Here is a 27,193-nt window from a genome sequence, read left to right as displayed (position 1 = left end):
ATCTACATCACTTGTAGAATACTTATTGATCTATCTAGTGTTCTTTCTGATATGGATTGATTATGTTCGATCTTAATAGACTAGGAGTTTCAAACTTCAAAAATATTTTCAAAAATGGTTATTCTCAAATTATAGGTTAAAACATATTCTATTTTCAAAACTTTCCTATTTTTAGATTTTTAAATAAATTTTTAGCCTTAGACTAGTTTAAAATCCTTAGAGAACATGTACCCATAGGACTAGTTTTGAGCATCTCACCAAAACCCTAGGCTTACCTTGCTTGTGTTTGACGAACATAGAAAGGGGTGAGATGCATAGGCCACTTGCCTAAGGCTTAAGATGCTTATTTCAGTGCATCGACATAAGTCTGAGTGTTAAATACAAAATATATATTAATCAAGTTAAGGTTGACCTTAACTTGACTAACCAAGTGAAAGCTGCTATCTTTTGATAAGTCAGTCAGTAACAAACTGGTTAGACATTTGATTTAATGTCAGGTTCAGGAGGAGAAATAAAATAACTTCAGTTTTTCAAATTAAACTTTAAAATTATTTTTGACTCAACTTGATTAAAAATATGCAATTTTTTTTTGAAAAGTTGATTCTGAAAAAGAATTTTTAAAAAATCCTTTGTCTACTTTAAATATTTTAAAACTATGTTTACAAACTAACTCTTATATAATCAAGTTTTTTTGGGTTTCATTTTTTTTATTAAAAATTAATTTTGAATATTAAATTTAACTTAGTTTTGAAAATTAAAAATGAGATTTTTTTGTTATTGAAAATTGTGGAAATGAGATTTTTCAAAAAGTTTACAAATTAAATCTTTTACAAACTTAATGTTGAAAAATAAATTTCAATCAGTTTTGAAATATAATCTTTTTCAAACTCAATTTTGGAATTTTTGAAAACTTATTTGAAAAGCATTTCAAAATTGAAACTTGTGTTGAAAAATTTAAAATTTGATCTTGAATTTAGAACTTATACACTTGTGTGTGAGATTTTTTTCTAAACTTAGCTACTTTTCTAAACATCCAAAAAAGCTAATGCTTTAAACAGTTTAAACTCCCCCAAATTATCTTGACATTTTTATGCTTAGTTAATCCATGTTTTTTTGATGAATGCCAAAGGGGGAGGGTTAGGTGGTTAAGTTAGCTGAACCAAACAACCAAGCTGAAAATACAAACTAACTTAAAAACCACATTAAATGCATGCTGTTTTATGCATATGTTTACACTAACTTAACCAGATTGTCATTCCATCAAAAAGGGGGAGATTGTTGGTGCGGTTTGCACTAACGATTTAACCCAGGTTTTGATGAATGACAAATCAGGTTAAGTTAGCTTGTTGTTGTCTAACACTCTGATCGAGTGTGCAGGAAAAAGTCCAGACAGATCGACGGGCCGACGGATATCGGCACGAAGCCCGCTAGGACGACGGTCGACCGGATAGTCGGCGAGAAGTCCAAGCGGTCAACGGGACCGGACGCTTGAGAAGTCCGCAGGTCGACGGGGACCGGATAGTGGCGAGAAGTCCAAGCGGTCAACGGCTGACCGACGCTTGGCGAGAAGTCCAACTAGGTCGACGGGCCGACCGGATAGTTGGCGAGAAGTCCAGACGGGTCAAGGGCTGACGGGATGTCTGGTAAGGTAAGTCAGTGGAGGGGAGTGACTGCGAGGACGCGTTCCCGGGAAGGGAACATTAGGTGTCGATCCGGCTTAGATCCATTTCGGATATCTAAGTCGAGATCGTGACTAGATTCCGGTCTCGGAAAGACGGAATCTAAGTCATACTCTTTGCTATTACTTTGTTGAACTTTAATTATGCTAACACTTTGTTTTGCAGGATCTATTTTGTCTCGGACTAACCTTGTTTTGCAGGAAAGTTGCTCGCTGGAAAAAGGTGGTCTGAGCGCCCGGAGGGGATCCGGGCGCCCGGAGGTCCGGGCGCCCGGGAGGCACTCGGGCGCCCTGGAGGCACCCGAGCGCCCTGGAGGCAAAAATTATCCTGACCGCGCGTCGCCACTTGGAGCTCGCTGGTTGGACTTGCCACGTCTCACCAGGGCGCCTGAAAGGGATCCAGGGCGCCCCGAGCTTCATATAAAAGATGGGGCGGAGGCAGAGATCAGGATCAACTCAGAACTCTTAGACTGCTTGCTCTGCTGCTCTGCGCTCCAACGACGCCAACGAAGCTCCGACAACATTCTCTTGTCCTTGTGGTTTTCTTTCTGTCGGTATAGCTTTGTTTCAATTTTCATTAGCATTCCTTGTACTGTCTTTGTAATCATTATTTCGAATTGCTAGTGAATTGTCCAACGAAAGTGCTCACGGAGTACGGGCCTTCGAGTAGGAGTCGTCACAGGCTCCGAACGAAGTAAAAAAACATTGTGTTCATCTGTCTAAGCTGTTTCATTTCCGCTGCACTTAACTCTTTTATACTCGTTATTTTTCGAATCGATATTCCCCCCCCCCCCCCCCCCTCTATCGATATTTCACGATCCAACGGTTAACACCCCTAATTAGCTTGTTAATCTAATAAACACTTAATTGGTGCAACAATAAGCCAAATGAATGTTCAGATTCATGTTAACAAACTGAGCAAATTTGATCTAATCCAAATTTACCTTCACCGATAGCAAAACAACGATTCCTTCTTCAATGGTAGCTCCAGTGTTAAGGTGAAAAACCCTACAGCCGGCCGGAGTATCAACGGAGTTGCCAACAACTATTGAATGGCTAGGGTGGCTACGGAGGGGATTACAGCTGTAGGTGGCCGGGCATGGACTGTGTGGTAGTCGTACAAATAGGAGAAAGGGCATCTACTCCGCTGGAACATTGGTGACGATAAGGGTTTGGGCGAAGGTGAATGTCAAGATTTGCTCGCGGTGGTGACATAGAAGCAAGCATGATAATGTTTTGTGCCCATGGTGGTTGCGATGGCAGAGACGCTTGGACGAGAGGGGTAGCAGATCCGTAAGAGAGAGTGGTCGGCTCCGGTGGATTGGGAGGCTAGGGTTTGTGTTGGATTGGGTCATACGTGAGGGGGGGGGGGGGGGGGAATCACATGGTTTTCAAAAATCGATCTTTTCACTTTTCAAATCAAAGTATAAATGCAACGGAGAATAAATGACAAAATCATACGAACATAAGCGGTTTACTTGGTTCAGAGCCTTTGATGACTCCTACTCTAAGATCCAGGTCCCGCGGACCTATTGATGGGTAATCCACTAAAATACCTCTTCCGATATCTTCGAAAGAAGAAATCGAGTACAAGAAAAATTAGAACAAGTGCAACACACTACACTTGTTCTTTTGCAATAATTAAATATTAGGCAAGAATTTCGTTACCAATACTTAAATGTGAGAGAGTTCGTGTGACGGTCTGCCGACCGCGATCGGAATTCCTCGGAGCAGTAGTCAGGTGCAATAGCTTCGCAGTAGAGTCGTAGCAAGTAGTCAGAAACCCCGTTTGGATGCGTAGAAGCTCGTATTGTTAGAGTGTATACTAAAAGCCTAGCTTTTGTAAACATTTATTTTTGAAATAAAAGAATCACATTGGTTAATATCTACATTTATTTGTTAAATGTAATTGTTCAATTAATTTATATAGTAGACAACATGGTGTGTGGTGTCACACACAGAAGATCATGTTGACGGTTCTTTATAAATTATAAACAGTTGTTCACGACTAAGATGGAAAGGAATAAACCATCGGAGTGTAATTAAGTATTAGTTTATCTTGATTAATAAATTACACTGGTACACTCTAAGTGTATTGACTAAGCCAATTTAGGTAAGTTCTTTTTATACTGACTTAGTAAAAGAACTAGACCTTAGTTATTATGGAAGTGTGTGCTCTTAATCCTAATATAATAACAAGCACATATATTTAATATTTATTTCTTTAACTTATCAAAGGGTGAGGTTTAGCTCGATAAATCAATATGCCCGATAAGTTGGGAAATGATATTACTTATAGTGTGTATTGTTAATTATAGAAGGAATCTGTGTCCTAGTTATCTAGGTTGAGAATGTCCCCAAGAGGAGCTCATAAGGATTGTCATGTTAAACCTTGCAGGTGGACTTAGTTCGACATGATAATGAAGTTGAGTGATACTACTCTTGGAGCTAGATATTAATTAAGTGAGTTGTTAGTAACTTAATTAGTGGACATTTGTTAACTTAAACACAGGGAGACTAACACACTCATGATAAGAAGGAGCCCATAATGTAATTTGGGATTGGTGCGGTAGTGTAATAATAACTCTCTAGTGGAATGAGTTATTATCGATGAACTTGAGTTGTGTGTTCAGGGCGAACACAGGATACTCAAGCTCATCGGAAGGCCAAAACTAATTTCTCCTCTAGGTCCCTGTCGTAGCCTCATTATAGCCTCAAGTCCATCCAAATGTAAGGCTCTTCTTGGTGTCCAAGAAGGGGGTCGGTCCAATGCTTGGTGACCAAGCAAGGGTCGGGCACATCCTCTTCTATAGGGGCCGGCCCTTTGCTTGGTGACCAAGCATGAAGTGGCTGACCACAATAATTCAAAAGTGGAGGGTTGTTTTGAATTTTTAAAATCTTCTCTTTGTAGAAAACTATAAGTTTTAAAAGAGAGATTTTAATTTTTAAAACTTTCCTTATTTGAATTAGGCCACATGTTTTAATAGAGAGTTTTAAAAGTTTTAAAAGTTTCCTTTTTTAACCATCCTCATGGTTTAAGAAAAAAACGAAGATAAGTTTTAAAATTAAAATTTTCTATCATCATGTTAAAAAAGAAAATTTTATAAGAGAAGTTTTAAATTTTAAAATATGATTTTAATTTTTAGAACTTTCCTTTTTTAACTCTTACTTTAGGAAAGAGAGCTTGTAAATTTTATAAGAGGATTTCTTCTTGTAATTTTTTTTAAAAAAATATATTTCCTTTTTTCCTTGATAAGGTGGTCGGCCACCTTGCTTGGTGCCCAAGCAAGGGGCTAACCGTAATTAAAATAAAAATAATATCATCATCAATTGATTTGGTGATTGATTCAATCAAGAGGAAAGAAAAGGAAAAATAAAAAAGGAAAAGGAAAAACTAGAGAATGATTTTATTTTTTGTCAAAAGTTTTTCCTTATTTGCCTTGAGCAAGTAATATAAAAGATGGGGTGAGGAGGCTTCATGAGACACAACAGTTCTTATTCTCTTGCTTGGAGACTCTCTTGGTGTGGTCGGCCCTCTCCCTTCTTTTTTCCCTTTTGCTCTCTTCTCCTTGGTGGTGGTGGTGGTCGGATTTTAAAAGAAAAGGAAGAAGCTTTTAGGTGGTGTTCATCTTGGAGGATCGTCGCCCACACGACGTCCAAGACGAGACGAGGAATACGACAGAAGATCTCGAGGTTCTTAGCTTACAAAGAGAAGGTATAACTAGTAATTTTCTTCCGCATCATACTAGTTATTTTCTTTGTAAGAATTCTAAATACAAGAGGCAATTAGATCTAGTTTATCGAATTTATTTTCCGAGTTTGTGTTTTCTTCTTTTTCGAATTTGTGATTCGATTGTTCTTTTTGGTTAACCTAGAGTTATTTAAGGAAATTAAATATTAGCTTTCCTTAAAAGACTTTGTCTAGGCGGTGGTGGTTGCTCCCATATCCAAGAAGGTCATGTGCCTCGCCATGCAGTCCTGGAAGCCAATTTTGAAAATTAATATTTAATGGAATTAATAACATAGGTGGATTTGAATCAATAGTGTTAAGTTCCGCTTGCGATTCAAATCTAAACCATTAAGAACAGATAAGTTAAATTTGGAATCAATGATGTTAAGTTCCGTCTGCGATTCCTAATTTAACTTCTAAAGAACATAATAGGTTATTTAAGGAAAGGTTCGACACTTGTACAAAAAATTTTTGTACAATGGAATCGGTACGTTTTCCTAGGATTAACCAACACGTATGAGTGTTGTTTTTTGATGCTTTGGGCGAGCATCCTTAAAAGGAGCTTGGAAGGCCCCTTCCATAGCCATTGAAGGTGCCTCCAACCCGAGAAATCTGATCCCGAACAACCCTATTTCTATCCGCGACGAGGTCTGAATTCTATCCTATGGAAGGCGCCTTCAAGCCATTGAAGGCACCTTCCATGAACAGTGCGAAGGTGCCTTCCATAGCCATTGAAGGCGCCTTCGGGTAATGTTCATCCGAAGGCTTTTTGCTCTTTTTGCCCTGCAAGTTGTGTTAGTCCAAAACTAAAACATTGAACCTGCAAAATAAAGTTAGCACAATGAAAAATAAGAAGTAGTAATTAGTTCCTGTTCTCCCAGGACCAAGAACTAGTGAAGATCTTATATTATGGATCCAAAATGGACCTAACCTGGACTGACGCCTATTGTCCCTCAAGTGGGACGTGTTCTCACAAAGTTACTCATCTCCATTAGCTTACCTTTACTTATCATCTTGCAATTGGTTTGACTAGTCTTCTGACCCACTAGGTCTTCATGCTAGTTGTCCGGTCCACAGATCCAACTGGACTTTTGCCAGTTGTCCGGTTCCGCAGATCTAACCAGACTTCCTACCAGATATTCGATCAGCCCGTTGACCTATCTAGACTTCGCACCAACAATCTAGCCCCGCGGACCTAACTGGATTTCAGCCTGGTGTCCGGTTCGTTGGACTTGTCAATTCTTGCACACTTGGTAACACAATTAGATCACAAACCGCCTAACTTAACTCACTTGTCATTCATCAAAACCTGAGTTAGACTATTAGTGCAAAATACACCAACAGTTTGGAGTGAAGTGGGAGAGATAGGGCAGCGGTGGTTCTCACTCGGGCGACGACGAGAGGGTGATGCAAGAGGGAGGCAGCGGTGATGAATCGGGGAAAGAGGAAGAGGAATTGGCGAAATAGAAAGAAATTGGGAGAGGGGAGAAATCAAACTTAGGGTTTTGATTATAACTAATGTATTTATATTATAACGCTTCTAAAAAGTATTGTCTTTTCTAATAACAAGTGCAACACGTCTAAAAGATGTGTTGCATTTTAGTTATAATGCAATACTTATTTGAAAGTGTTGCATCTTCTTTCTAAAATTTGATATATGATAACACTTACTGAAGTGTTGCTCCTAAAGTGATACGTTAGGCTCATTTTGTAGTAGTGCAAACTGTCAATACCCAAATTTATATTTTGTCAATACCCAAATTCAAAATTAGTGATTTGATTTAAAGAGTTAAATAAAGATATTTAAAAATCATAAATGTTATTCTTCCTACAAATTCATAATACTAATATATAAAAAGGGGAAAAGATAACTAAAATATAGTAGAAGACAACATACATCTTTAGATTAATCACAGTAAAAAGTTTCGCCCTCGGTAAGAATTGAAGTCTTGCTTGTGCTTTTGGAGTTTTTCTTGAATGATTGCAATTTCCGGAACAGTGTCCAAAGTTTTGAAGCTACTGGAACATTGATTTACAACAAATCAAAGTGCAAACTTCATTTATAAGGATGGTTTGTACTACAGGAAACTTTGAGCTCTGAACCAAATAAATAACATATCTTGCTCGATCGTTGCAATAGGAGATGGCTAGGAGGAAGGTTGCATTTCACCGGTTAGGACTTCGGAGGGGAGGATCGTTTGTCTTGGTCGAGTTCTTGTACTGTGCTACAACGAATGAAATACATTGGGTTGCTGAATCGGGCTGCACTGTGGTGTTTAGGTTTAGGTTTGACGAAGAAGATGCACCGGCCGTCGACGTTGGTTCGGACGCACATTAGGAAGAGAAATCAACCATCACACAGTGCTACAACGTCGGAAACACGTTGAGTTGCTGCACCATGCGTTTGAAGAAGAAGATAAACCGTGTTGTGTTTAGGTTTAGGTTTGACGAAGAAGATGCACTATCGCCGATCGTCGGTGTTGGTTTTGACGCACTTTGGGAAGATAAATCGCGTGGTTCAAATGCATGCGTCAGCTAAGGTGGAAAAGACAGATAGTCATGAGGGAGAGGCGGAGGGTAAAATCGATATCCCATACATGATTTAATTTTTTTAAAAAGTTATGTATGTGAAATAGAAATTTTCTAAACTTATATATAAGTGGTTGAGTAAAATGCTTTGATTAACATGATCTTAACTCAATATAAATAGATAGTATTGTTCTTTAATTTATTTATTAAATAAAATTAAAATACAATTTTATATTCAGATAATCAAAATTTAAAATATTAATTCTTTTCAATATTTAAAATTTTGGGGGATTTGATAATAAAAAAAAATAAAACGTGTGATTTGATTATTTAAGAATTTAGCGTGGTTATTTTTTTTAAAAGTCTAAATATATTTGTTTTTTCATTTTTACCTGAGTGACATTAGAATTTCCTTCCCTTTTCTAGATAGTTCCACAAAACTGTCCCGATCCAACGGATGAGATGGTTCCGAACCTTCTCGAGCTCCAATGAAACGCAATCCCTTCTCTCGTAAAACCCCATCCGCCTCACCTTCCTATCTCTCTATCTGAATCGCCTGCAGAAACTCTCCCGAGAGACCTAGTCCTATCCGTTCGAATCCCATCGGTACGTAATCTCCAAGCTCCTGTATTGACGCTTGAGCTGGTCAAGTTCTGGATTTTTGGTTGAGATCCTTTGCCTAAAACTTTGTTGAAACTCTCCTGTATTGACGTTTCAGTTTGTGCAAGAAGCTTTAACTTGGCTCAGTAGGAAGTTTGTCTGCACTTTACCTTATTTATTAATTATTTAGTATTGTGCTGTTTCTACTGCTTAAATTTAGATCTATACATTTGTGGTAGGGTTTATCATGCTTCTGTCTGTTTAGATAGTTTGTTGTGGGGAATTTGAATATGCTGCTGTTGGGTTGCTGCTGCATTACCAGATGTCCTTTATTAATCAAAAACTGTATAAAATAAATGTTCGCAGATCATTCCTGGACCTCTAGATGTTGTTGTAAACCTGAATTTATATATTTGTGGATGACCCTTTAAGCTCTAGATGTGAATCTTAGATTTTCTGTTTTGTTTTATTTTAATTTATTCTATTTTTGAGATAATTTGATGTTATGTTTCTCATCAGCAGGCAATGGCTTCCACTTTCTATGCAATGTCTACTTTTGGTGCTGTTGCTTCTCCAGGAAACTTTGGAACGGACAAGAAGTTAGCTTCTAGACAGAAGCTTTCTTCTCTTGCTTCTGTAACACCTGGTCTACTTATCAGCGACAGGAGGCACAGCTTCAGTTCTCTGAGAAGTCGCAACTCTAAGATTAATGCTATGGCCAAGGAGTTATACTTCAATAAAGATGGATCAGCAATTAAAAAGCTACAGGTATGTTTTGTAAATTGTAAACATTTCCCAGTATGTATCTCATTGACTACTAGATGTTTTTTTTTTGTTTCTAATACTCCATTAATGGTGTCATCAGACTGGTGTAAACAAGCTAGCAGATCTTGTTGGCGTTACTCTTGGGCCAAAGGGCAGAAATGTTGTCTTGGAAAGCAAGTATGGATCACCTAAGATTGTCAATGATGGTGTTACAGTAGCAAAAGAGGTGGGCAAATCCTTCATCTGATGCCTATGATATCAATGATTTTCTCCATAATTTGTCTGATATAGTTATTTTTAACTCATTACATCCCTACGTTATGAATGATTGACTGCCTTGTGTTCCATTTATGGGAATTTTGTGGTTGGTTTTTTCTTTTTGTAAAAGTATAATGTGCTAGTATCACGATCATGCTAGTTAAGGTGAAGTTGCTTATACTAGTTGAACATTTTATATTCTTGTCCTTAGGCAAACAAGCCTAGCAGCAAGTTTATATTCATTATTCGGAGATGTTGTGGAAGTTTCATTGTCTTCTACTTAAATGTTTGTTCTAGTAGCTAAATGTTTGCTCTAGTAGTTCTATATTTTCTTGCTAAACTTATATGGTTCTTCACAAAGTTACAAATTTTATATTGTCAAATCATGTGGTCTCACACCAGCAAGAGAAGGTATAATATTGGATGGCATACTATGCAATACTGCCTGCTTTGTGTGAATAATGTACCTCCTGATACAAGTTCATTTTGGATGTTTGTCTTTCATTGGATTGATACATCTGCATTGGCAGCATGGTCTGCTGCAATTTTATTTTGTTCTTCTTGGATGATTCGAGGATTATTTTTATTATTATTATTATTATTGGTAATTTTTATTTTTTTTTGGTAATTTTTGGTTTTTTTATATTTAAGGTATTTTTGGTAATTTTGATCTTTTGTATTTTTTTTATTTTGAGTCCGTTTAGGGATTTTAAGATTTTATTTTTATTTTTAATTTTCTATTAGGATTTTTTTTTTAATTTCTTTGCATCTTAGGAATTAGGGTATATATGTTAAGATTTCTTTTCTTTCTTTACATTTTAGAAATTGGGGTTTAGAATTTTTTTTTCTTTTCTTTGTGTCTTCAGTTTGGAGTCTATATAAACAATTGTTTCAGTTGTAAGGGAGGTTTTTTGAGATTAATAATATTTATCAACAGTATTGTTTATTTTCTTATTTCTTGGTATTTCTTTTCAAATCAACAGATTGTAGAAGATTGCTTCCCGTATTCGTGCGCGAATCAACGGATTCAATAGCCTATAGGATAATCGCTATCGCGTCTGACGTCAGTTATCGCTCACCCCAAGCGGTTCAGTATTGCTAGCTCGTGATTGATAAATCACGAGGGACATTTTTGTTCTAGCACAACAACTCTGGGAGAGGTCAGACACTCGACGAGACATTTTGTTCCCATTGGGAATTGATCTCAAGACCTATTAGAGCAAACACCCATGCAAATACCAATTGCACCAACCGGGGGGGGGCATGGTATCAGGGCTTTTTAGATCCCATGGATGGTCGTTGTGTTCGTGATCATGGTCGCAACAGGTAGGTTTTGGCTCAGGAAGCCTTGCACCGTGGTCGTAGCATCTAGGATGAGATTCAAGATCAATAAATCACAGTTAACCAGTGTCTAGTGGCACAAGATCTTAAAAAAAAGTAGATCGGCTCTATTAACGACCCTCCTAGTACCGGCCCTACAGATATGGAGGGAGGTACATACAGGTACATAGGCGTCGAGCGCATGGTGGGAGTAAACCCCAGGTCGTCAGTTCCTGAGAATCGATCCCTGGATATTACGCTAGAGATGCCATGCGCTCACCGTCTGTGCTACGCCCACAAGATCTTAAAGATTATGAGGTATGTGGTCGAGGTCCCGACTCACACCGTGATCGTAATGCCAGATATCTTAAAGGTTGTAAGTTCGTTTATCATAATTTTACTTCCACTTTTGGAAACTCCTATCGAAGGTGTGATAGAGAGGAATGATATGGAGATATTGGATTTTCAACTAATCTTCCTGATTTCTGGTACATCACAGATTGAGAAATTCGTTGATTGACTTAATGAAGAGAGAATTTTTTATTATGAGGAAGTAGTTGATCAGGTGAAAGTAAAATTAGTTGCTTTCAAACTCAGAGGTCTAGCATCGGCATGGTAGGAGCAATAGTGGCATTCACGAGACCGACAAGGTAAGGTCAAGATCAGGGATCACTTTCTTCCTTTTGGTTACACTCAAACTTTGTTTCAGGGATGATTAGGTTTTGCCATGGAGGACGATAGCTTCGACGCTGGAGATGACTTGGACTGGTTCGAAGATGATTTGAAGGAGGAATTTGACCCAGAAAAGTACCAAGATGAAGAAGAGTTTGATGAAGAGGACCAGGATGATGAGGATGAATTTTTGTTGTTCGAAGGACGATAGCTTTGACGCTCGCGATGACCTAGACGGATTTGAAGATGATTTGGAGGAGGAATTTGATCCAGTAGAGTACCAAGATGAAGCAGAGTTTGATGAAGAGGACTAGGATGAAGAGGATGAGTTTTCGTTGTTCGGAGGACAATAGCCTCAACGCTCGAGATGACCTGGAGATATTCGAAGATGATTTGGAGGAGGAATTTGACCTAGAAGAGTACCAAGATGATGAAGCGTTTGATGAAGAGGACCAAGATGAAGAGGATGGGTTTTCGTTGTTCGGAGGAGGAATAGGGTAGAATTCGGAAAACCTTGATCAAGCTCCCCACATTCCTGGACTCTTAGCTAGTCCAACTTCTTTCGGACTTTTGGTTGGCAGCAACAGCGAGAAGTGGAAACCATCACAAAGTGAGGCTTGAGACAGTGACACTGAAGATGATCTCCAAATTGTGCTGATGATAGCAATCATGGACCTCTTGGGGCTGAGAGGCATAATTTGGTTGGGATTGATGATAACATTGAAGAATCCAGATTTGAAAGTGTTTTTGAGTGCAGAGGAGCACAATTGCATATACTCCGTGGAATGGAAGAATTAATGCCCTCCATTGGCACATATGTCCCAACTCCAGCAGTCCTTGTGCTTACTCTTTGCCAATCAGAATCTTCAGTTCAAAACATTGGCCGTGTCTTCACTAATCCATCAGACATACAAACTTCACTTGCCGAAGATCCATCAGACTCACAAGCCTCGCTTTCTGAAGATGACACCTTTTCTAAAATTTTAAACAAGGAAATTGATACTATTCCAAAGACATATTTAATCTCTATTTCGAATGATGGGAAAATCTGGAACTAACTTCTACTTCCGATAGATGTAACAGCTTCTACTAAAGAACAAGTTTCTGGCAATGGAATCAGTTCTCCATCTATAACCCTGAAACTCACTGAACTAGTGTCCGTAAACATCAGTTGATGGGTCAACTCCATCTTGTTTCTTCAACATTGACCATTCTAGTTGTACCACCCCCATCATTGACAACCACTTTAGCTCGTGGAGGAAATAATCCACTCGTTGCTTTGGGGACACAAGGTGGGACTATTGATGTTGTTGATATTTCTGCTACAGAAATTGCAGATTATCTTGGTACATTCCAACATGAATTTCTTTTCATTGTATAGGAGGGTATTGATGTGCTTGATGAAGTCATTTACCATATAAAAACATATGATGTAACTACAATTAGGGCAAGCACTCTAATGTTTCTAATGTCCTGGAAAATTAAATCATTAGCAGGGAAGATAGTTCTTTCTGGTGAAGGTTTTGAGGTGAAAGTCTTGCTAATAGATTTTGTCGATTTAGTGCCAGAGGATCTTCCTCTTGGGCTAGCACTACTTTAAATTCGAGGATAAGTTCTTTTCAACCTAAGGATGAAGGAGGATCTAAAGATTTTTATTATTATTTTTGATAATTTTTATTATTTTTTTGGTAAGTTTTGTTTTTTTAATATTTAGGATATTTTTGATAATTTTTATTTTTGATTTTGAATCCGTTTAGAGATTTTAGGATTCTTTCTGTTAGAATTGCTTTTCTTTGCATATTAAGAATTGTGATCTATATGTTAGAATTTCTTTCCTTTGCATCTTAGGAGTTTTTGTGTCTTAGGTTTGGAGTCTATATAAATAATTATTTGGGTTGATGCAAGGGAGTTTTTTTTGGGATTAATAATATTTATCGCAATGCCGTTTATTTTTTTATTTTCTGGTATTCCTCTTCGAATCAACCAGTTCTAGAAGATTGCTTTCAGTATTCGTGCACGAATCAACAAATTCAATAGACCACAGGATAATTGCTATCCCACCTGGCATCATATTTCATGGAAATGTTTTTGATTGATGTCTATTGGCTGTGTAGCTGACATGAAAAATATGTTAGGTGCTAACAACTAACTTTGCATTACTATCGTTTGAGCTTCTTTTTACTTGTTTGTTTCCCTTCTAGATAATTTCACTTTGTTTTATTAAAACTATTTGTGAGGGTCTATCTGCTCATAATTTTCTAGCTGCTATCCTTCACTGGTAGAATTGTCCTTTTTTGTCCATTCTGGAAAAAGCAATTTGATACTGCTTTGCATCTTGTTTGATCTTTATTATATTTAATTGTGATATTGGATCCTTTGCAACTCCAACTGATAAATAGGTTGAGCTAGAGGATCCTGTTGAGAACATCGGTGTCAAACTAGTTAGACAAGCAGCTGCCAAGACTAATGATTTGGCCGGGGATGGGACAACTACATCTGTTGTTCTTGCTCAAGGAATGATTGCTGAAGGTGTTAAGGTACACCATCCTGGTCATAGTCCGTGTAGTTGCTTGTGGATTGATTGCCCCTGCTGATCACTTAAATGCACATCTCATGCAGGTAGTTGCAGCTGGTGCTAATCCTGTTCAAATTACCCGTGGTATTGAAAAAACTGCCAAAGCTCTAGTTGCTGAACTTAAGAAGATGTCTAAAGAGGTAGGCTGGTCTTTCTGTCAGATTGTTTCAGTTGCCTTCAAATGTGAAATCAAACTAACTATAGTCTAAAGTTAGTAATGATATCAACAGTTCTAATTATGCAATCTTTGTGATACAGGTTGAAGACAGTGAACTCGCAGATGTTGCCTCTGTTAGTGCTGGTAACAATTATGAAATAGGAAATATGGTAGCCGAGGCAATGAACAAGGTTGGGAGGAAGGGTGTAGTTACACTTGAAGAAGGGAAAAGTGCTGAAAACAATCTGTATGTTGTTGAGGGAATGCAATTTGATCGAGGATATATTTCCCCATATTTCGTGACAGACAGTGAAAAGATGACTGCTGAGTATGAGAATTGCAAGGTTTTAATCTTATTATGATAAGTTACTACATTTTTTTTGGCTTGGATGCTCCTTTTGAGGTTAATGTATGACTTACTGTAAGCTTGTATTAAGTCATATCTTCTTGTGTCTTCAGTTGCTTCTTGTTGACAAGAAGATCACAAATGCAAGAGATCTTATCAGTGTGTTGGAAGATGCTATAAGAGGGGGATATCCAGTAGTCATAATTGCAGAAGATATTGAACAAGAAGCTCTAGCAACACTTGTTGTGAATAAATTAAGAGGGGCATTGAAAATTGCCGCACTAAAAGCTCCTGGATTTGGGGAGTGCAAAAGTCAGTATCTTGATGACATCGCAATATTGACAGGAGGTTGGTATATTTGCTTTCTTCATAATTTTAGTTAAGATATACTCTGTTTGCATTTACACTATCCTTCCCAAGATTCTTACAGCATTTTGATTCGTGCAGCTACTGTGATCAGAGATGAGGTTGGTCTCTCCCTGGATAAAGCTGACAAAGACGTCTTGGGTACTGTTGCCAAGATTGTACTTACTAAAGATTCAACCACCATAGTTGGTGATGGGAGTACGCAGGAGGAAGTCAATAAAAGAGTAGCACAGATCAGAAACCTGATTGAGGTTGGATTGTAGGGAAAGGATATATGCTTTTTTTACTATATAAAAATTTCCAAGTTACTAGCTGTATTGAGTATATACATAGGTTGCGGAGCAAGAATATGAGAAGGAAAAGCTCAACGAGAGAATAGCAAAACTATCTGGTGGTGTTGCTGTCATTCAGGCATGCTGAATTTTTTTTTCTTTGTTTTTTTTTTTGAGGTTTCAGTATATTATTTGTTTCTGTGTTGTTCCTACTGACCTCAATATTTATGTGGTATTTTGGCTTACATTGTCTTGTATCTCAAACTTGTGCAGGTCGGAGCACAGACTGAAACAGAACTAAAAGAGAAGAAATTGAGAGTTGAAGATGCTCTTAATGCTACAAAGGTAAATCTTATGGCTGATAAATTTGTAATCTATGATATGCTTTAAGATTGTATTTCAATCACCTTCTATTTTTATGTTTAGGCGGCTGTGGAGGAGGGTATTGTTGTTGGTGGTGGGTGTGCCTTGTTGAGGCTTTCATCCAATGTTGATGCCATCAAGGAAACTCTTGAAAATGATGAGCAAAAGGTTCGCATTCCACTTGAATGGAAAAAAATGCTTTATCCATGTGCATTAGTAAAAATAATGTTAAGGTGATGCAACTTGCAGGTTGGAGCAGATATAGTTAAGAAGGCTTTGAGTTACCCTCTGAAGTTGATTGCTAAAAATGCCGGTGTCAATGGAAGTGTAGTCACTGAAAAGGTAAGCTTTTTTTTTTTCTTCTTCTGGTTGGTTAATTGAACTGGGTTTCTTATCATCTATTATGACTATATTGTTGGACAATTGCTTTAGGTATTGTCAAATGATAATTTCAAATTTGGTTACAATGCTGCTACTGGTAACTACGAGGACTTGATGGCAGCTGGGATAATCGATCCCACCAAGGTTTGCTCTCTTCTCATTTCTGTTTTACATTTTTTTTGCATGTCTACTTGCCGCGAAACTTAAAATGCTAGTTTAAGTATTCGGGGATAGTGTGGAGTTTCATTGCTCGCATTTGCCAAAACTAACTTGCCCTGCCGTACTTGAACTGAAACAGGTGGTGAGATGTTGCTTGGAGCATGCAGCTTCTGTAGCCAAAACTTTCCTCACTTCCGATGTAGTGGTCGTCGACATCAAGGAGCCTGAGCCTGTCCCTGCAGGAAACCCAATGGATAACTCAGGTATGGAACACTGAAACAAGATTAGGAATCTGTATCATCATCTTTGCTAAAGTATGTGCTCCTTACACGCTGCTACTGGCAGGTTATGGCTACTAAATAAACCGAGAAAGGATTGATTACGCGGAGATCTTCTATTTCTGCTACAAGTCATTCATAACAACTCGGAGTAGCTTAGGGTAAAGTCGATGGGTACAGGGGTTCTATTGAGAAGCAATTCGAGCAGAGGAAAACAGTAGGTTACATGGGAGTAGGAACTAGAAACCTCATTGTGCCTCTATATTTTTTATATGCGGATGCAATTAATTGTCATGTCAATTGCCTATTTTTATCATGAACTCTGCCTTGACATTTTTACGTACTAATCGATATGTTCTTCAATTCTGAGACTTTTGAAAACTCCTTGGGGGTAGAAAATCACCGACTTCAGTATGACTGCAATTTTGCCAGCAGGGTAGCGATTTGGTGAGCGATCGTTGATTAGATTGCGGTCCCTGGGCTCCACCCGTGTCTACCAATGAAAAGTCCGGTAACGCAACCACACCGTCAGCCTTCTGTAGCCAAACAACCCAGGATAGGATTCGCTCCAGTCTCTGTACCAATGCCTATCTGGTCGGGCCATAACGCATCAGCGATCAACCGGAATTTGTTCCCTTCAACGGTTATGATGGGATTTCTAAAGCTAGCCTACCTGGCTCCTTGGATAGGATCAGCATCATATTTCACTATCTTCTAATTGGATCCACTAAATATAAATACCTTTGTTTTTTCTATTTGATTTTTAATACAAAAAAACATTTATAAATTCTTCTGCGCCGATCTCCGGCTTCCCTTCCGCCGTCTCCGCCGCTGCCTACTTCCTTCTCCTCTGGAGTTTCCTTTTCCCGTCGCCGGAGAATAGATGCATTCACTCGGCCTAAAGCTTAATCTCGCCCCGATTCTTTTGTGATACTTTGCGTCTCGAAGAGGGAGGCATGGATGGCGCTGGAGGAGACGGGGGCGGAGCCTCCGCGAAGGAAGCCGAAGATACGACGGGCAACGCGGTTCACAGTGTCGGTGCCCCACCCCCGTTCTTGAGCAAGACGTACGAGTTGGTGGACGACCCGGCGACGGACGCCGTCGTGTCGTGGGGACCGGCCGACAACAGCTTTGTGGTGTGGAATACCACCGAATTCGCTAGAGACCTCCTCCCCAAGTTCTTCAAGCACAATAACTTCTCTAGCTTCGTTCGCCAACTCAATACCTATGTACGCCTCTTCCATTGATTCCCTTTTCATATGAAAAGTTCATGCTACACATTTCATCATACCCCTAATTTCTGGAGACCTTCTGAACCAAAATTTACTTTATGATTAAATGAATTTTGTTATTATTATATGTGATTTAATGAATTTGTCAAAAGTAAAGATTTATTATTATTATTATTATTATGAATCAGTTTGCCTAAATTATGGTTTCAAGTCTTGTATAAGTGGGGTATCAGCTTGTGGTAGCTAGCTAAATGTCTAGAATCTAGATAAAATTGTTACCTTATCCTATATTCTCCGAAATTTTGCTAAAGCCCTTGCACATTTATCTTGTTTGGAACTTGCCAAGGGATTGAGTATCAACTGATACATGACTGCTATTGTAAGTGTCTATGAGTCAGACTGGAATTGTTATCTCATCACTATATTCTCTGAAACTTCGGTCAAGCCCTTGCACATTTATCTTGTTTGGGAGCTTGGCACGGGGAGTGAGTATCAACTGATCCATGACTGCTGTTATAAACATCTTTAAGTGAGGCTGGACAAACATAGGCCTTAGGCCTTGAGTGGTTCACCATCTAAACTGTGAAACGGGAACTTCAACATGGTTTATTCTAGGTGAGACCAATACTAATGGGGGCAAATGGACATCTAGGATGTATATAGATTTGGTGTTTTAGCGGGATTACTTAAAGACAACTCTTAAAGAATTATATGGTTGTCTTGAGCTTGGTTCTGAAAGCGGTCTCATACTATATATGGACACTCAACTTTTAAACTGATCAGGTGTAACAGTTGAACATAAGTGTCCCTAAAGTTCTATTTTTCTGTTTTTATATTCTTTGTATCTGTGTCACCACTTCTCTCTTTGTCATTTGATGTTGGGTAATTTAGAGGAGAGAAGCTTCTGGGGTTTTGTAGCCATTTGCTCTTTGGGATAAAAGGAAATCTTACAAGGCTATGGTACAATTCACCATAATTTATCGATCATGTGGAATTCGTATTGGGGAGATGTAAAATAAAGAAAACTCTAGTTATTATAATAAAAGCGTAATAACCAAAGTACCATATGATTGGACTTTAGTTGAATAATTAGAGTGAAACGTATAGTAAGGAGACCAATGAACACTCTAGTTAGTGAAATAAAAATTTATTTAATTGATTTTTTAATGTTACTAAGGATATACTCCTCTATAAAACTTAATGGCCGTATAAGATTTTTAATGTAATAAAAAAATGTTTAATTGAAAGCAGTATTCCTTTGAGTTTCCAATTAAAAAAAAAATAGAGTGGAAGGTGTTGTGTGTGAAGATTAATGGAAAAAATTGTTAGGTAGTCCTCATGCAAGTTTATTTTTACCGACACATAATCTCACTTACTATTATTTGGTATCTACCAGTAGGATGCCATTATTAAAATTAGATCCTTAACACTTCTTAACTTGGCTTAAAGATATCATTGTTGGTGCAATCATCCCATAGTCAAGGTTGACTGGTTGACTAAGCTTGAGTGGATTTGAGCTTGAGTTTCAATGTTTGGACAATATGTGAAAAAGGTTAAGTAGGTCAAGGAAGACCGGTACTTGACTGGTAAAGTTGTAACTGCCTGACTCGAGGGTTAGGCAAAGGGAAAATCCAAGTGGGTTAGGAAGGACCACACGTTGGCAAGGAAAGTCCAAGTGAGTCAAGGAGGACCGCACGTTGTCAAGGAAAGTCCTAATTGCGGTTAGGCAAAGGAAAGTCCAAGTGGGTTAAGGAGGACTGCACGTTGGTAAGGAAAATCCAAGTGGGTCAAGGAGAACCGCACGCTGGCAAGGAAAGTCCAAGTGGGTCAAGGAGGACCGCACGTTGGCAATGAAAGTCCTAATTGTGGTTAGGTAAAGGAAAAGTACAAGTGGATCAAGGAAGACTGCACTTTGGCCAAGAAAGTCCAAGTGGGTCAAGGAGGACTGTACGTTGGCAAGGAAAGTCCTAACTGCCATTAGGCAAGCAAAGTTCAAGTGGGTCAAGGGGGATCGCACGTTGACAAGGTAAAGTCCTAAATGCGGTTAGGCAAAAGGAAGTCCAAGTGGGTCAAGGGGGATCACACGTTGACAAGGTAAAGTCCTAACTGCGATTAGGCAAGAGGAAAATCCAAGTGGGTTAAGGAGAACCGTACTTAGTGATCGGAAGTCCAATGTGAAGTTGGCAAAGTCCAAGTGGGTGTCGGTCAAAAGGTTGACCGTACACTTGGTGGAGAAGTCCCAACAGGTCATGGTTAACTGGAGGTTGGGCAAGGGAACCCTAGACTCGGGTTAAGTGAGTTAGGGCTGGCAATCAATTAGGTAATCGATTGTGCCAAATCCAATCGATTGAGAGTTTGTCTTCGCGAAGCAAAAAGGGCTCAAATCAATTGAGTAATCGATCAAGGTCAAACCAATCGATCAGGTGATCGATTGGGAGAAGAAATTCGCGAAACAGAAGGTGGCTAGATTGATTGGTTAATCGATCAAGATCTGCACCAATCGATCAAGTGGGTGTGTTTCTTGGCAACAAACAATATCTTCTTGATCGATCAACTGATTGATCAAGAGGAGTTTTTCGTGAAGCACAGTAGCTCCTCGTGAGAGCGTGATCGATTGAGTAATCTATTGGGAGAAGCTCGCAAGCGAACAGTGGATTTCGTAATCGATTAAGAAGGTCCGTAATCAATTGGCTAATTGATTAAATGATGAAGAAAAGAGCCGTTATGAGGTTTGGACGGCTGGATGCGTTGGATCTAACGTGACAATCGATTGGGAGCCATAATCCGCGAGATATAAAAGTGACGATGAAGATTCAAACACAATTCTTTTTCTCCACTCTTCACTGCCAATCCTTGAGCTTTGGAAGACAAGTGTTATTGTACTTTCCAACCAATCAAGAGGCGTTTACAAGCTACAAGAAAGCTAGCAAGGTTTTCATTTGTATTGTATATTTTCTTCTTGTTTGTGAGCTTGTACGAGGTTTCTCCACCTCCGGAGTGTTTACGAGAAGGAGTTTTTTTATAGTGGAGTGTACTCTGTGTGGATCCTTGGATTAGTCACCTTGTTGAGGTGGATACCAAGTAAATCTGGGTGTTCGTATTGCTTCGAGTGTTTTCCTCTGCAACTTATCATTGAAGAAGCGATTAGAGCTAATCACTCCCCTCTAGCTCGCTTGAGTGTCTTAACAATCATTAGAATCTATCTCGTTACAATAATCTCCATCCTATAACCTCTTAAGATTCGTTTAACAAATTCACACATTGATTATTAGAGCTGACAAATTGTGACAACTTCATTGACTTGCATCTTCACTTTAATGGAGTAGCAAATGATCTATAGGTATTTTTCAGTCTCATAGAATGTTAGGTTAAAGGCTATATACATGCAAGTTGATTTTCACAATACAACTTCATCTTTTCTTAAGAGCATGCCCTAACTTCATCGGGTTTATCCCAAATAAGATTACATATAGCTAGGATAATAGCCTTGTACCTTGCCATTGTCCTTGACTTGGCTATAATAGTTTACTCTTCGAAGAGATTATCTTACCTCCCAAAATGATACGGATCTTCTGTCTTTGGGAGGTTCTGCCTAATTGGCATTGTTATACCTACAATTTAAAGGCAACCTGGATTCTGATGTAAAACACTTTTCCTTAGAGCATTCTTCCAATATCATAGGATCCTGAAAGCTACCTCTAAATGATCACGGCATAGGGGACTTAAGAAATTGACTAGTGACTACCTAACTGCGAATGATCATGACATTGGAGTTGGTTTATATAAAACTGAAATGTCTTGTTATCTAAAAAAAAATTCTTATCACACCTTTAAAAAAATATAAATCTGATTGGCATCAATAACTAATGCTTAATTTTGATGGAAAGAATAACTATGCTAGTTTTAAAAAGAGCAATAATTCTATTGGAATTTGAATTTAGGTCTATTCTCTGAATCAAAGATGAGATTAATTATTGAAATTAATTATGAGTAGGATGACTAGCAAATATGCAGTTAGGATATCATTGGCGTTGAATGGTTATTGTGTTTTTAGGCTTGTTGTTTAGAATTGTTGTTTTCTGGGTTTGCTTGAAATATTTATGTATTCAACCACTAACTTCTAGAATTTCTTAGTTCATGTCCAAAACCTTGTGTAGGGTTTTAAAAAAGTTGATCCTGATCGATGGGAGTTTGCCAATGAAGGTTTCTTGAGAGGACAAAAACATTTGTTGAGGTTGATCAACAGAAGAAAATCAACCCATGCACATAACCAGCAGCAGCAGCCACAAACACAGAATACAATTGAGGTGGGAAAATTTGGTTTGGAGGAGGAGATTGAGAGGCTTAAGAGAGACAAGAATGTGCTCATGCTGGAACTGGTTAGGCTGAGACAGCAGCAGCAAAGTACTGATCAGCAGCTAAACACCATGGGCCAGCGTCTCCAAGGTATGGATCAGCGCCAACAACAAATGATGTCATTCTTGGCAAAGGCCATGCAGAGCCCTGGATTCCTAGCCCAGTTTGTGCAGCAAAATGACTGCAATAGACGCATTGTTGGACTAAACAAAAAGCGGAATAGGAAAGACAAGCTAGAGGTTGAAAGCACAATGCAGGATGGCCAAATAGTTAAATACCAACCCTTGATAAATGAAGCAGCAAAGGCAATGTTGATGCAGATTCTAAAATTTGACACCTCACATAGGTTGGATTCCTTTGGAAACTCGCAGAATTACTTGATTGACAATTTTCAATCCCCTATTGAAGCTTTTGATGGCAGAAGTCCACTAAAGAGGATATCAGGAGTTACACTATCTGAAATGCCTACAAGTTCAAACGAACCCTCCTTACCTACTAGCTCTGGGTGCTCGGCACTGCCCTCATTATCTGTGCCATCTGAAATCCAAGCTTCTAGTGTAGCAAATGTTGCTCCGACTGACATGCATAAAACGAATATATCTGGCATCATCACTCCACCCCATACTCAACTTGGTGTCTCCGAAACTTCTCAAGTCCCTTCCATGATGCTTAATGAACATAATCATAGCTATGTAGGACAGAATGGAGGTAGCTTTCCTATGAATTATATTCCAGATTTCATGAATGAGTTGCCTCAAATTGAGACTGAAAAATTTTGTTCTGATGCTGATATGGATATATTGAATGATGATGAGAAGCTTCCAAGTGTCAGCGATCCTTTCTGGGAACAACTCTTGACCGACAACCTACTTCTGGGAGATGCTGAAGAGGTTGATTCGGGCATACATGAAACTGAGGATGCAAAGCTAGAATCTGGAATTGGTTGGGACAGTGCCCATGATATGGATCACCTCACAGAGTAGATGGGTAATTTTGGCTCACAGACCAATAGGTAAGGCTGAAGATTTCTGACACAAATTTATACTTTCTCAAGTCTGAGCATTAGGAATGGCTGGATGCAAGTTAGAAATCATGACCATACTCCTGCACTTTAAAAATATTTTCCTGCTTGTCTGTGAGTCGAGAAGTATGTGAAAGAGTTTGTTTTTGGTTTGTATGTTCAGAATGTTCCACATAATCCACATAATTTAAGATATCATATTTGGTTCAAATCTTCTCTGACATTATATATATATTTTTTATCTATCTTGAGATTGATAACAACATAAAAGGGACGTTTGAGGTTTCTCTCCTTAATTCCAGATAAAGGTTTTCAATCAGAATTCCATGCAAGTAATCGAGTGCAATATTCTAGGTGAACCTGAAAGGTTACAATGATGAGCTGCTCTATTAACAACAAGCTCAAGAAAGTGTTGGCCTTTTGTTCGTATGGACATAGTTTGATACTACGATATTGGACAACTACTAGGGTACTTATCTTCTAGGTTAGTACCAATCTTCATGAGGGACCGGTGATTGAAAGAAACAAGTAGGACTCTGTGATAGATACACTGTACTATCTTAAACTGCACTTCCATGACAATTCAACTAATCTGCCTTAGGTATTGTGATATTAGACCATCCAAACAGAAGTTCTCTATTGTTTCGATCGACTTTCCGTTCTTGGTTAACTAGTTGAATCGAACAATTCTGTGCGGAACTGTCAGTATCCCCTTGCTCAATTTTTAGTTTCCTTGTCTGTTCTTAGTGAATCAAAAATTTATCAAACAAGGAGTTACTGCAATGATTCATTGCTGCAGCAAAGAGCACACACAGTGAACAGTGAGGTAAAGTGCACTGGAACCCATTTGAATTCTTTATACAAAATAATTAAGTCGACGGATTAAACAAATCAGCATCAGCTACACAGCTTTGAGTGATTCGGTCGAATGGATAATTAAAATGCTTCAGTAATATTTTACTTTATTGCATTTTTAATTGATAAAATATTTAAATGACTGTCAATGTCCAAAGAACAAGTGCTTTTCCTTTTCTACATCATACAATACCTTTCATTCTCTGCTCCACAAATGATAATGTTGCATAGTCTTTGCTTATGCTTTTGGAATATTTCTTAAATTCAAGGTTGCAATTTAGTAAAGTGAATAAAAAAAGTTCTCTGTTGCTGCAAGTTAATTTCCTGTGCAGAAGAAGATGATGAACAAGGATAATGTATAAAATAAGACTGGTCTGCATGTTTCAAGAGGTAAACGGCGATGGTCAAAACTTCATTAATGCTCATTGAATTTATTAAATTGCGAGGGGGAAAAAGTAAGGTATTTTATTTCTCATTCAAGCTGGAGATCACGTGCGCGCACGTGAACCACGTGAACCCCACGCCCCGAGACAAAAGGTATTTTTTGATCGGTGGGACATGTTTCATATTTTGCCACTTATCCTTTTTCTTATTTTTTTGTATTAAAATATATTTTTATTAAAATATTTGATGATAATAAATAAATTACGAAGGAAAAATGAAAATTTTAATTTTCTTCTCTATATATATCTAGACATCACTGGATAACGACTAGCCTAACAATAATATTGAAATTCTTCGATGCTTCCTCATCACTCTCTACGATAATTAATTTCTTTCTAGGACCTTATTAAATTTAAATTTGCTGTATAAAACGACAAAAAGATGACTACATATTATTATATTACAAGTTGATTTTTTTAAAAAAATAATAATTATTACAAGAGCTATCAACACGTTGAATTAAAAATTTTAAAAAAAATCTAATCGAGGTGGTTGATGAATAAATACTGAGAATCTATTCAAGTCAATCACGCCACCTGCAAGATCATGGACATCAGAGGAGGAAATAAAGGTAATTAGTGGTGGAGTGTTCATTGCTCAGTTGAAATTGGGAAATATTAAATGAATAAATAAATATTCAACTTATCGATTCAACTCGATTTGTTTATACAACTTTTTTTAAATATTTTTTTTTATGTTTTATGAAACAAAATTTGATAAAAATTAATAAATGAATATGGAAGACAGACAAATGGGGATTGCTGGGCACGGGAGGGAGGGAGGCAAGTCGGTCGTCGCCCGGGCAATGCGGGCGCGGAGCACGCACATCGCCTGCCAGTGCACTGTGCAATGGAACACTGGCAGGGGCAAGCCATTGGGCAGGGGCAGGGGCAGGGGCAGGGGCAGGCATGGCATCACTGGGATGCGTTTCCGATATGCGAAGCAGAAGGCAGTCGAGGGGCTGGAGATGGCCGACAGCTGCCCAGCTGCTGCTGCTCCATGGCGCGCCTTTGCAGGCTCGGAGACCGCGCTCACGTGCACTCCACATTTCTCTTCTCTTCTCTTACTGGAACTGGCAGCGTTGCACCTGCACGAATGCATGGATCGGAGAAACTCAACTCAATTTAATTAATTAACTTTGTCATTCCGGTGAAGGCTTAGAAAAAGAGAGTTCTCGTAAAAAAAAAAAATTTACATATCGAGTTTTCAATTTTGATAAATTAATAAATAATTTTTTTAATAAATAATTAATTTAATAATATTGAACGGATGGGCTATTCGGGAGTACTTCCTCATTTATCTTGATTAATAATTAAGAATCTAAACTGTTAGTTTATTTGGATGAAATTTAAAATTAAATTATATTAATGTCTGTTTTTTCTTTTCAAATTTTAAGATTTATTAGTAAAAATATATATAGTATCATGGTTCTTTTTAATTTCACATCTTAAGATTGACAACACCTAAGTAGAGAAATTTCTATAAATATCTTGGACCCGACATTAGAAAACATACCTGATGCAGTGATGAGGAGGGACCCCATCTCTCGAAGGATAGTTATCATGTGGAAGTCAAAGTCAAGACGGTCAACGTTAAGAAGTCATTGGCCGATCGGGCGAGTATGTCCCGATCGAGAAGAGAAAGGCCCGAGCTGGTGTTACCTTTGGCTTGGCCAAGCGCCGAGCACTCGACACTCAAATAAGAGGACAAAGGAAACAATATGCAGAAATTGAGTTGAGCGGCTCCACCGCTCGGCCTAGTAGTAGACTCGACATCAGCCGAGCACACAGACAGTGGACTTCCGACCGAGCCGTTATCCCGCTCGGCCTAGCAACAGAGCATGCAGACAGTGGACTTCCGACCGAGAGGCCATCCCGCTCGGCCCGACAACGGACAACATGTGGACAGTGGAATTCCGGCCGAGTGATTATTCCGCTCGGCCAAGCAACAGACAACACGTGGACGGTGGAATTCCGGCCTAGCGACTATTCCGCTCGGCCAGCAACAAACACAGAAGACCATCTTTCAACATCGTTTTGAGAGCTAGTGCCGCTGACAGACGACATGGTCAGACAGAGGATCGTATGGCGGAAGTTTCCACCGTCACTTCAGAGATATGCTCGGCCTGTTAAGGTATTGTGTCAGGGACACTTTACTGACAGGTCTTTTCAGGGAAAGTTTTGAGGTGCGTGCTCATCTTGGGAAGCATACACGCACACTCCAGGAGCTCTATATAAAGGGGGGGGGGGTCCAAGTATCGGCGGAGGTATGCGATATTTTATTGTTGCGCTACGATCTTCTTATTGCTCCGCTCTTTGTTTCTTCTTCTTCGCCGGAGGCTGACTTGAGTGTCAGGGGGCCATCGCCGGAGACCCCTTCCCTGACTCGACACTGACGTCAGTTGTGTTGTATAGGTCGGAGCGAAGTCCACAGGAGGTCAGCGGGAGTGCCACATCCCCAGTATCCATCTCACCGACTTTCGGATAGGATCAATATATACTTTTCTTGGCCTTTTGGATAAAATCAAATGTAGTATCTATTCTTATCAATTTAATATCTGATATAAAAAATTAAATTAAATTTTTGTTAAGAAGAGTCCTTTACAGGATAAGATTATCTATAATAGATAGAATCTAATTCTAGGGATGCACCACCAAACAAAATCTTAACATTTCCAATATTGTTGTGTTTTTTTGTTTGTTTAGATTCTCAATTCATCGTAAGGCTTTTAGCTTTTTATAGAGTCCATCATAAAGCCGTAAATAGTTGGAACTAACCCTAATTTGATATGACTATTAATTGAGTTGCACCAAAAGATAAACTTTGCTATCGATCG

General features: G+C 38.6%; 2 protein-coding genes and 1 pseudogene across 4 annotated transcripts; all 3 read left to right on the top strand.

The window, feature by feature from the left end:
• The first annotated feature begins 8,392 nt into the window (after window positions 1-8,392).
• On the top strand, window positions 8,393-16,812 carry LOC121970329 (ruBisCO large subunit-binding protein subunit beta, chloroplastic-like). 2 transcript variants are annotated; one of them, XM_042520966.1, is made up of 15 exons: window positions 8,393-8,543; window positions 9,060-9,305; window positions 9,403-9,528; window positions 13,952-14,089; window positions 14,172-14,267; window positions 14,386-14,628; window positions 14,744-14,978; window positions 15,078-15,247; window positions 15,330-15,407; window positions 15,542-15,613; window positions 15,695-15,799; window positions 15,881-15,973; window positions 16,064-16,156; window positions 16,311-16,434; window positions 16,517-16,812. In XM_042520966.1, exons 2-15 carry the CDS (start codon window positions 9,063-9,065, stop codon window positions 16,528-16,530), a joined length of 1,830 nt encoding a protein of 609 aa, XP_042376900.1. In that variant the 5' UTR covers window positions 8,393-8,543; window positions 9,060-9,062; the 3' UTR covers window positions 16,531-16,812. The 2 variants fall into 2 exon arrangements, with proteins under 2 accessions (XP_042376900.1, XP_042376901.1); XM_042520967.1 differs by having other exon boundaries at window positions 8,411-8,543; window positions 9,057-9,305.
• A 142-nt stretch (window positions 16,813-16,954) lies between these two features.
• LOC121970330 (heat stress transcription factor A-1-like) lies at window positions 16,955-23,256 on the top strand. Of its 2 annotated transcripts, XM_042520969.1 has the most exons (3): window positions 16,955-17,678; window positions 21,839-22,745; window positions 22,856-23,256. In XM_042520969.1, the coding sequence occupies exons 1-3, from the start codon at window positions 17,406-17,408 to the stop codon at window positions 22,921-22,923; spliced, it is 1,248 nt and encodes a 415-aa protein (XP_042376903.1). In that variant the 5' UTR covers window positions 16,955-17,405; the 3' UTR covers window positions 22,924-23,256. The 2 variants fall into 2 exon arrangements, with proteins under 2 accessions (XP_042376903.1, XP_042376902.1); XM_042520968.1 differs by having other exon boundaries at window positions 21,839-23,256.
• Window positions 23,257-26,853: 3,597 nt separating this feature from the next.
• LOC121974107 lies at window positions 26,854-26,958 on the top strand (annotated as a pseudogene).
• The last annotated feature ends 235 nt before the right edge of the window (window positions 26,959-27,193 follow it).

Source organism: Zingiber officinale, chromosome 4A (genome assembly GCF_018446385.1).
Source record: "Zingiber officinale cultivar Zhangliang chromosome 4A, Zo_v1.1, whole genome shotgun sequence".
Classification (NCBI taxonomy): Eukaryota; Viridiplantae; Streptophyta; class Magnoliopsida; order Zingiberales; family Zingiberaceae; genus Zingiber; species Zingiber officinale.
This window is presented reverse-complemented; position numbering and strand designations above follow the sequence as displayed.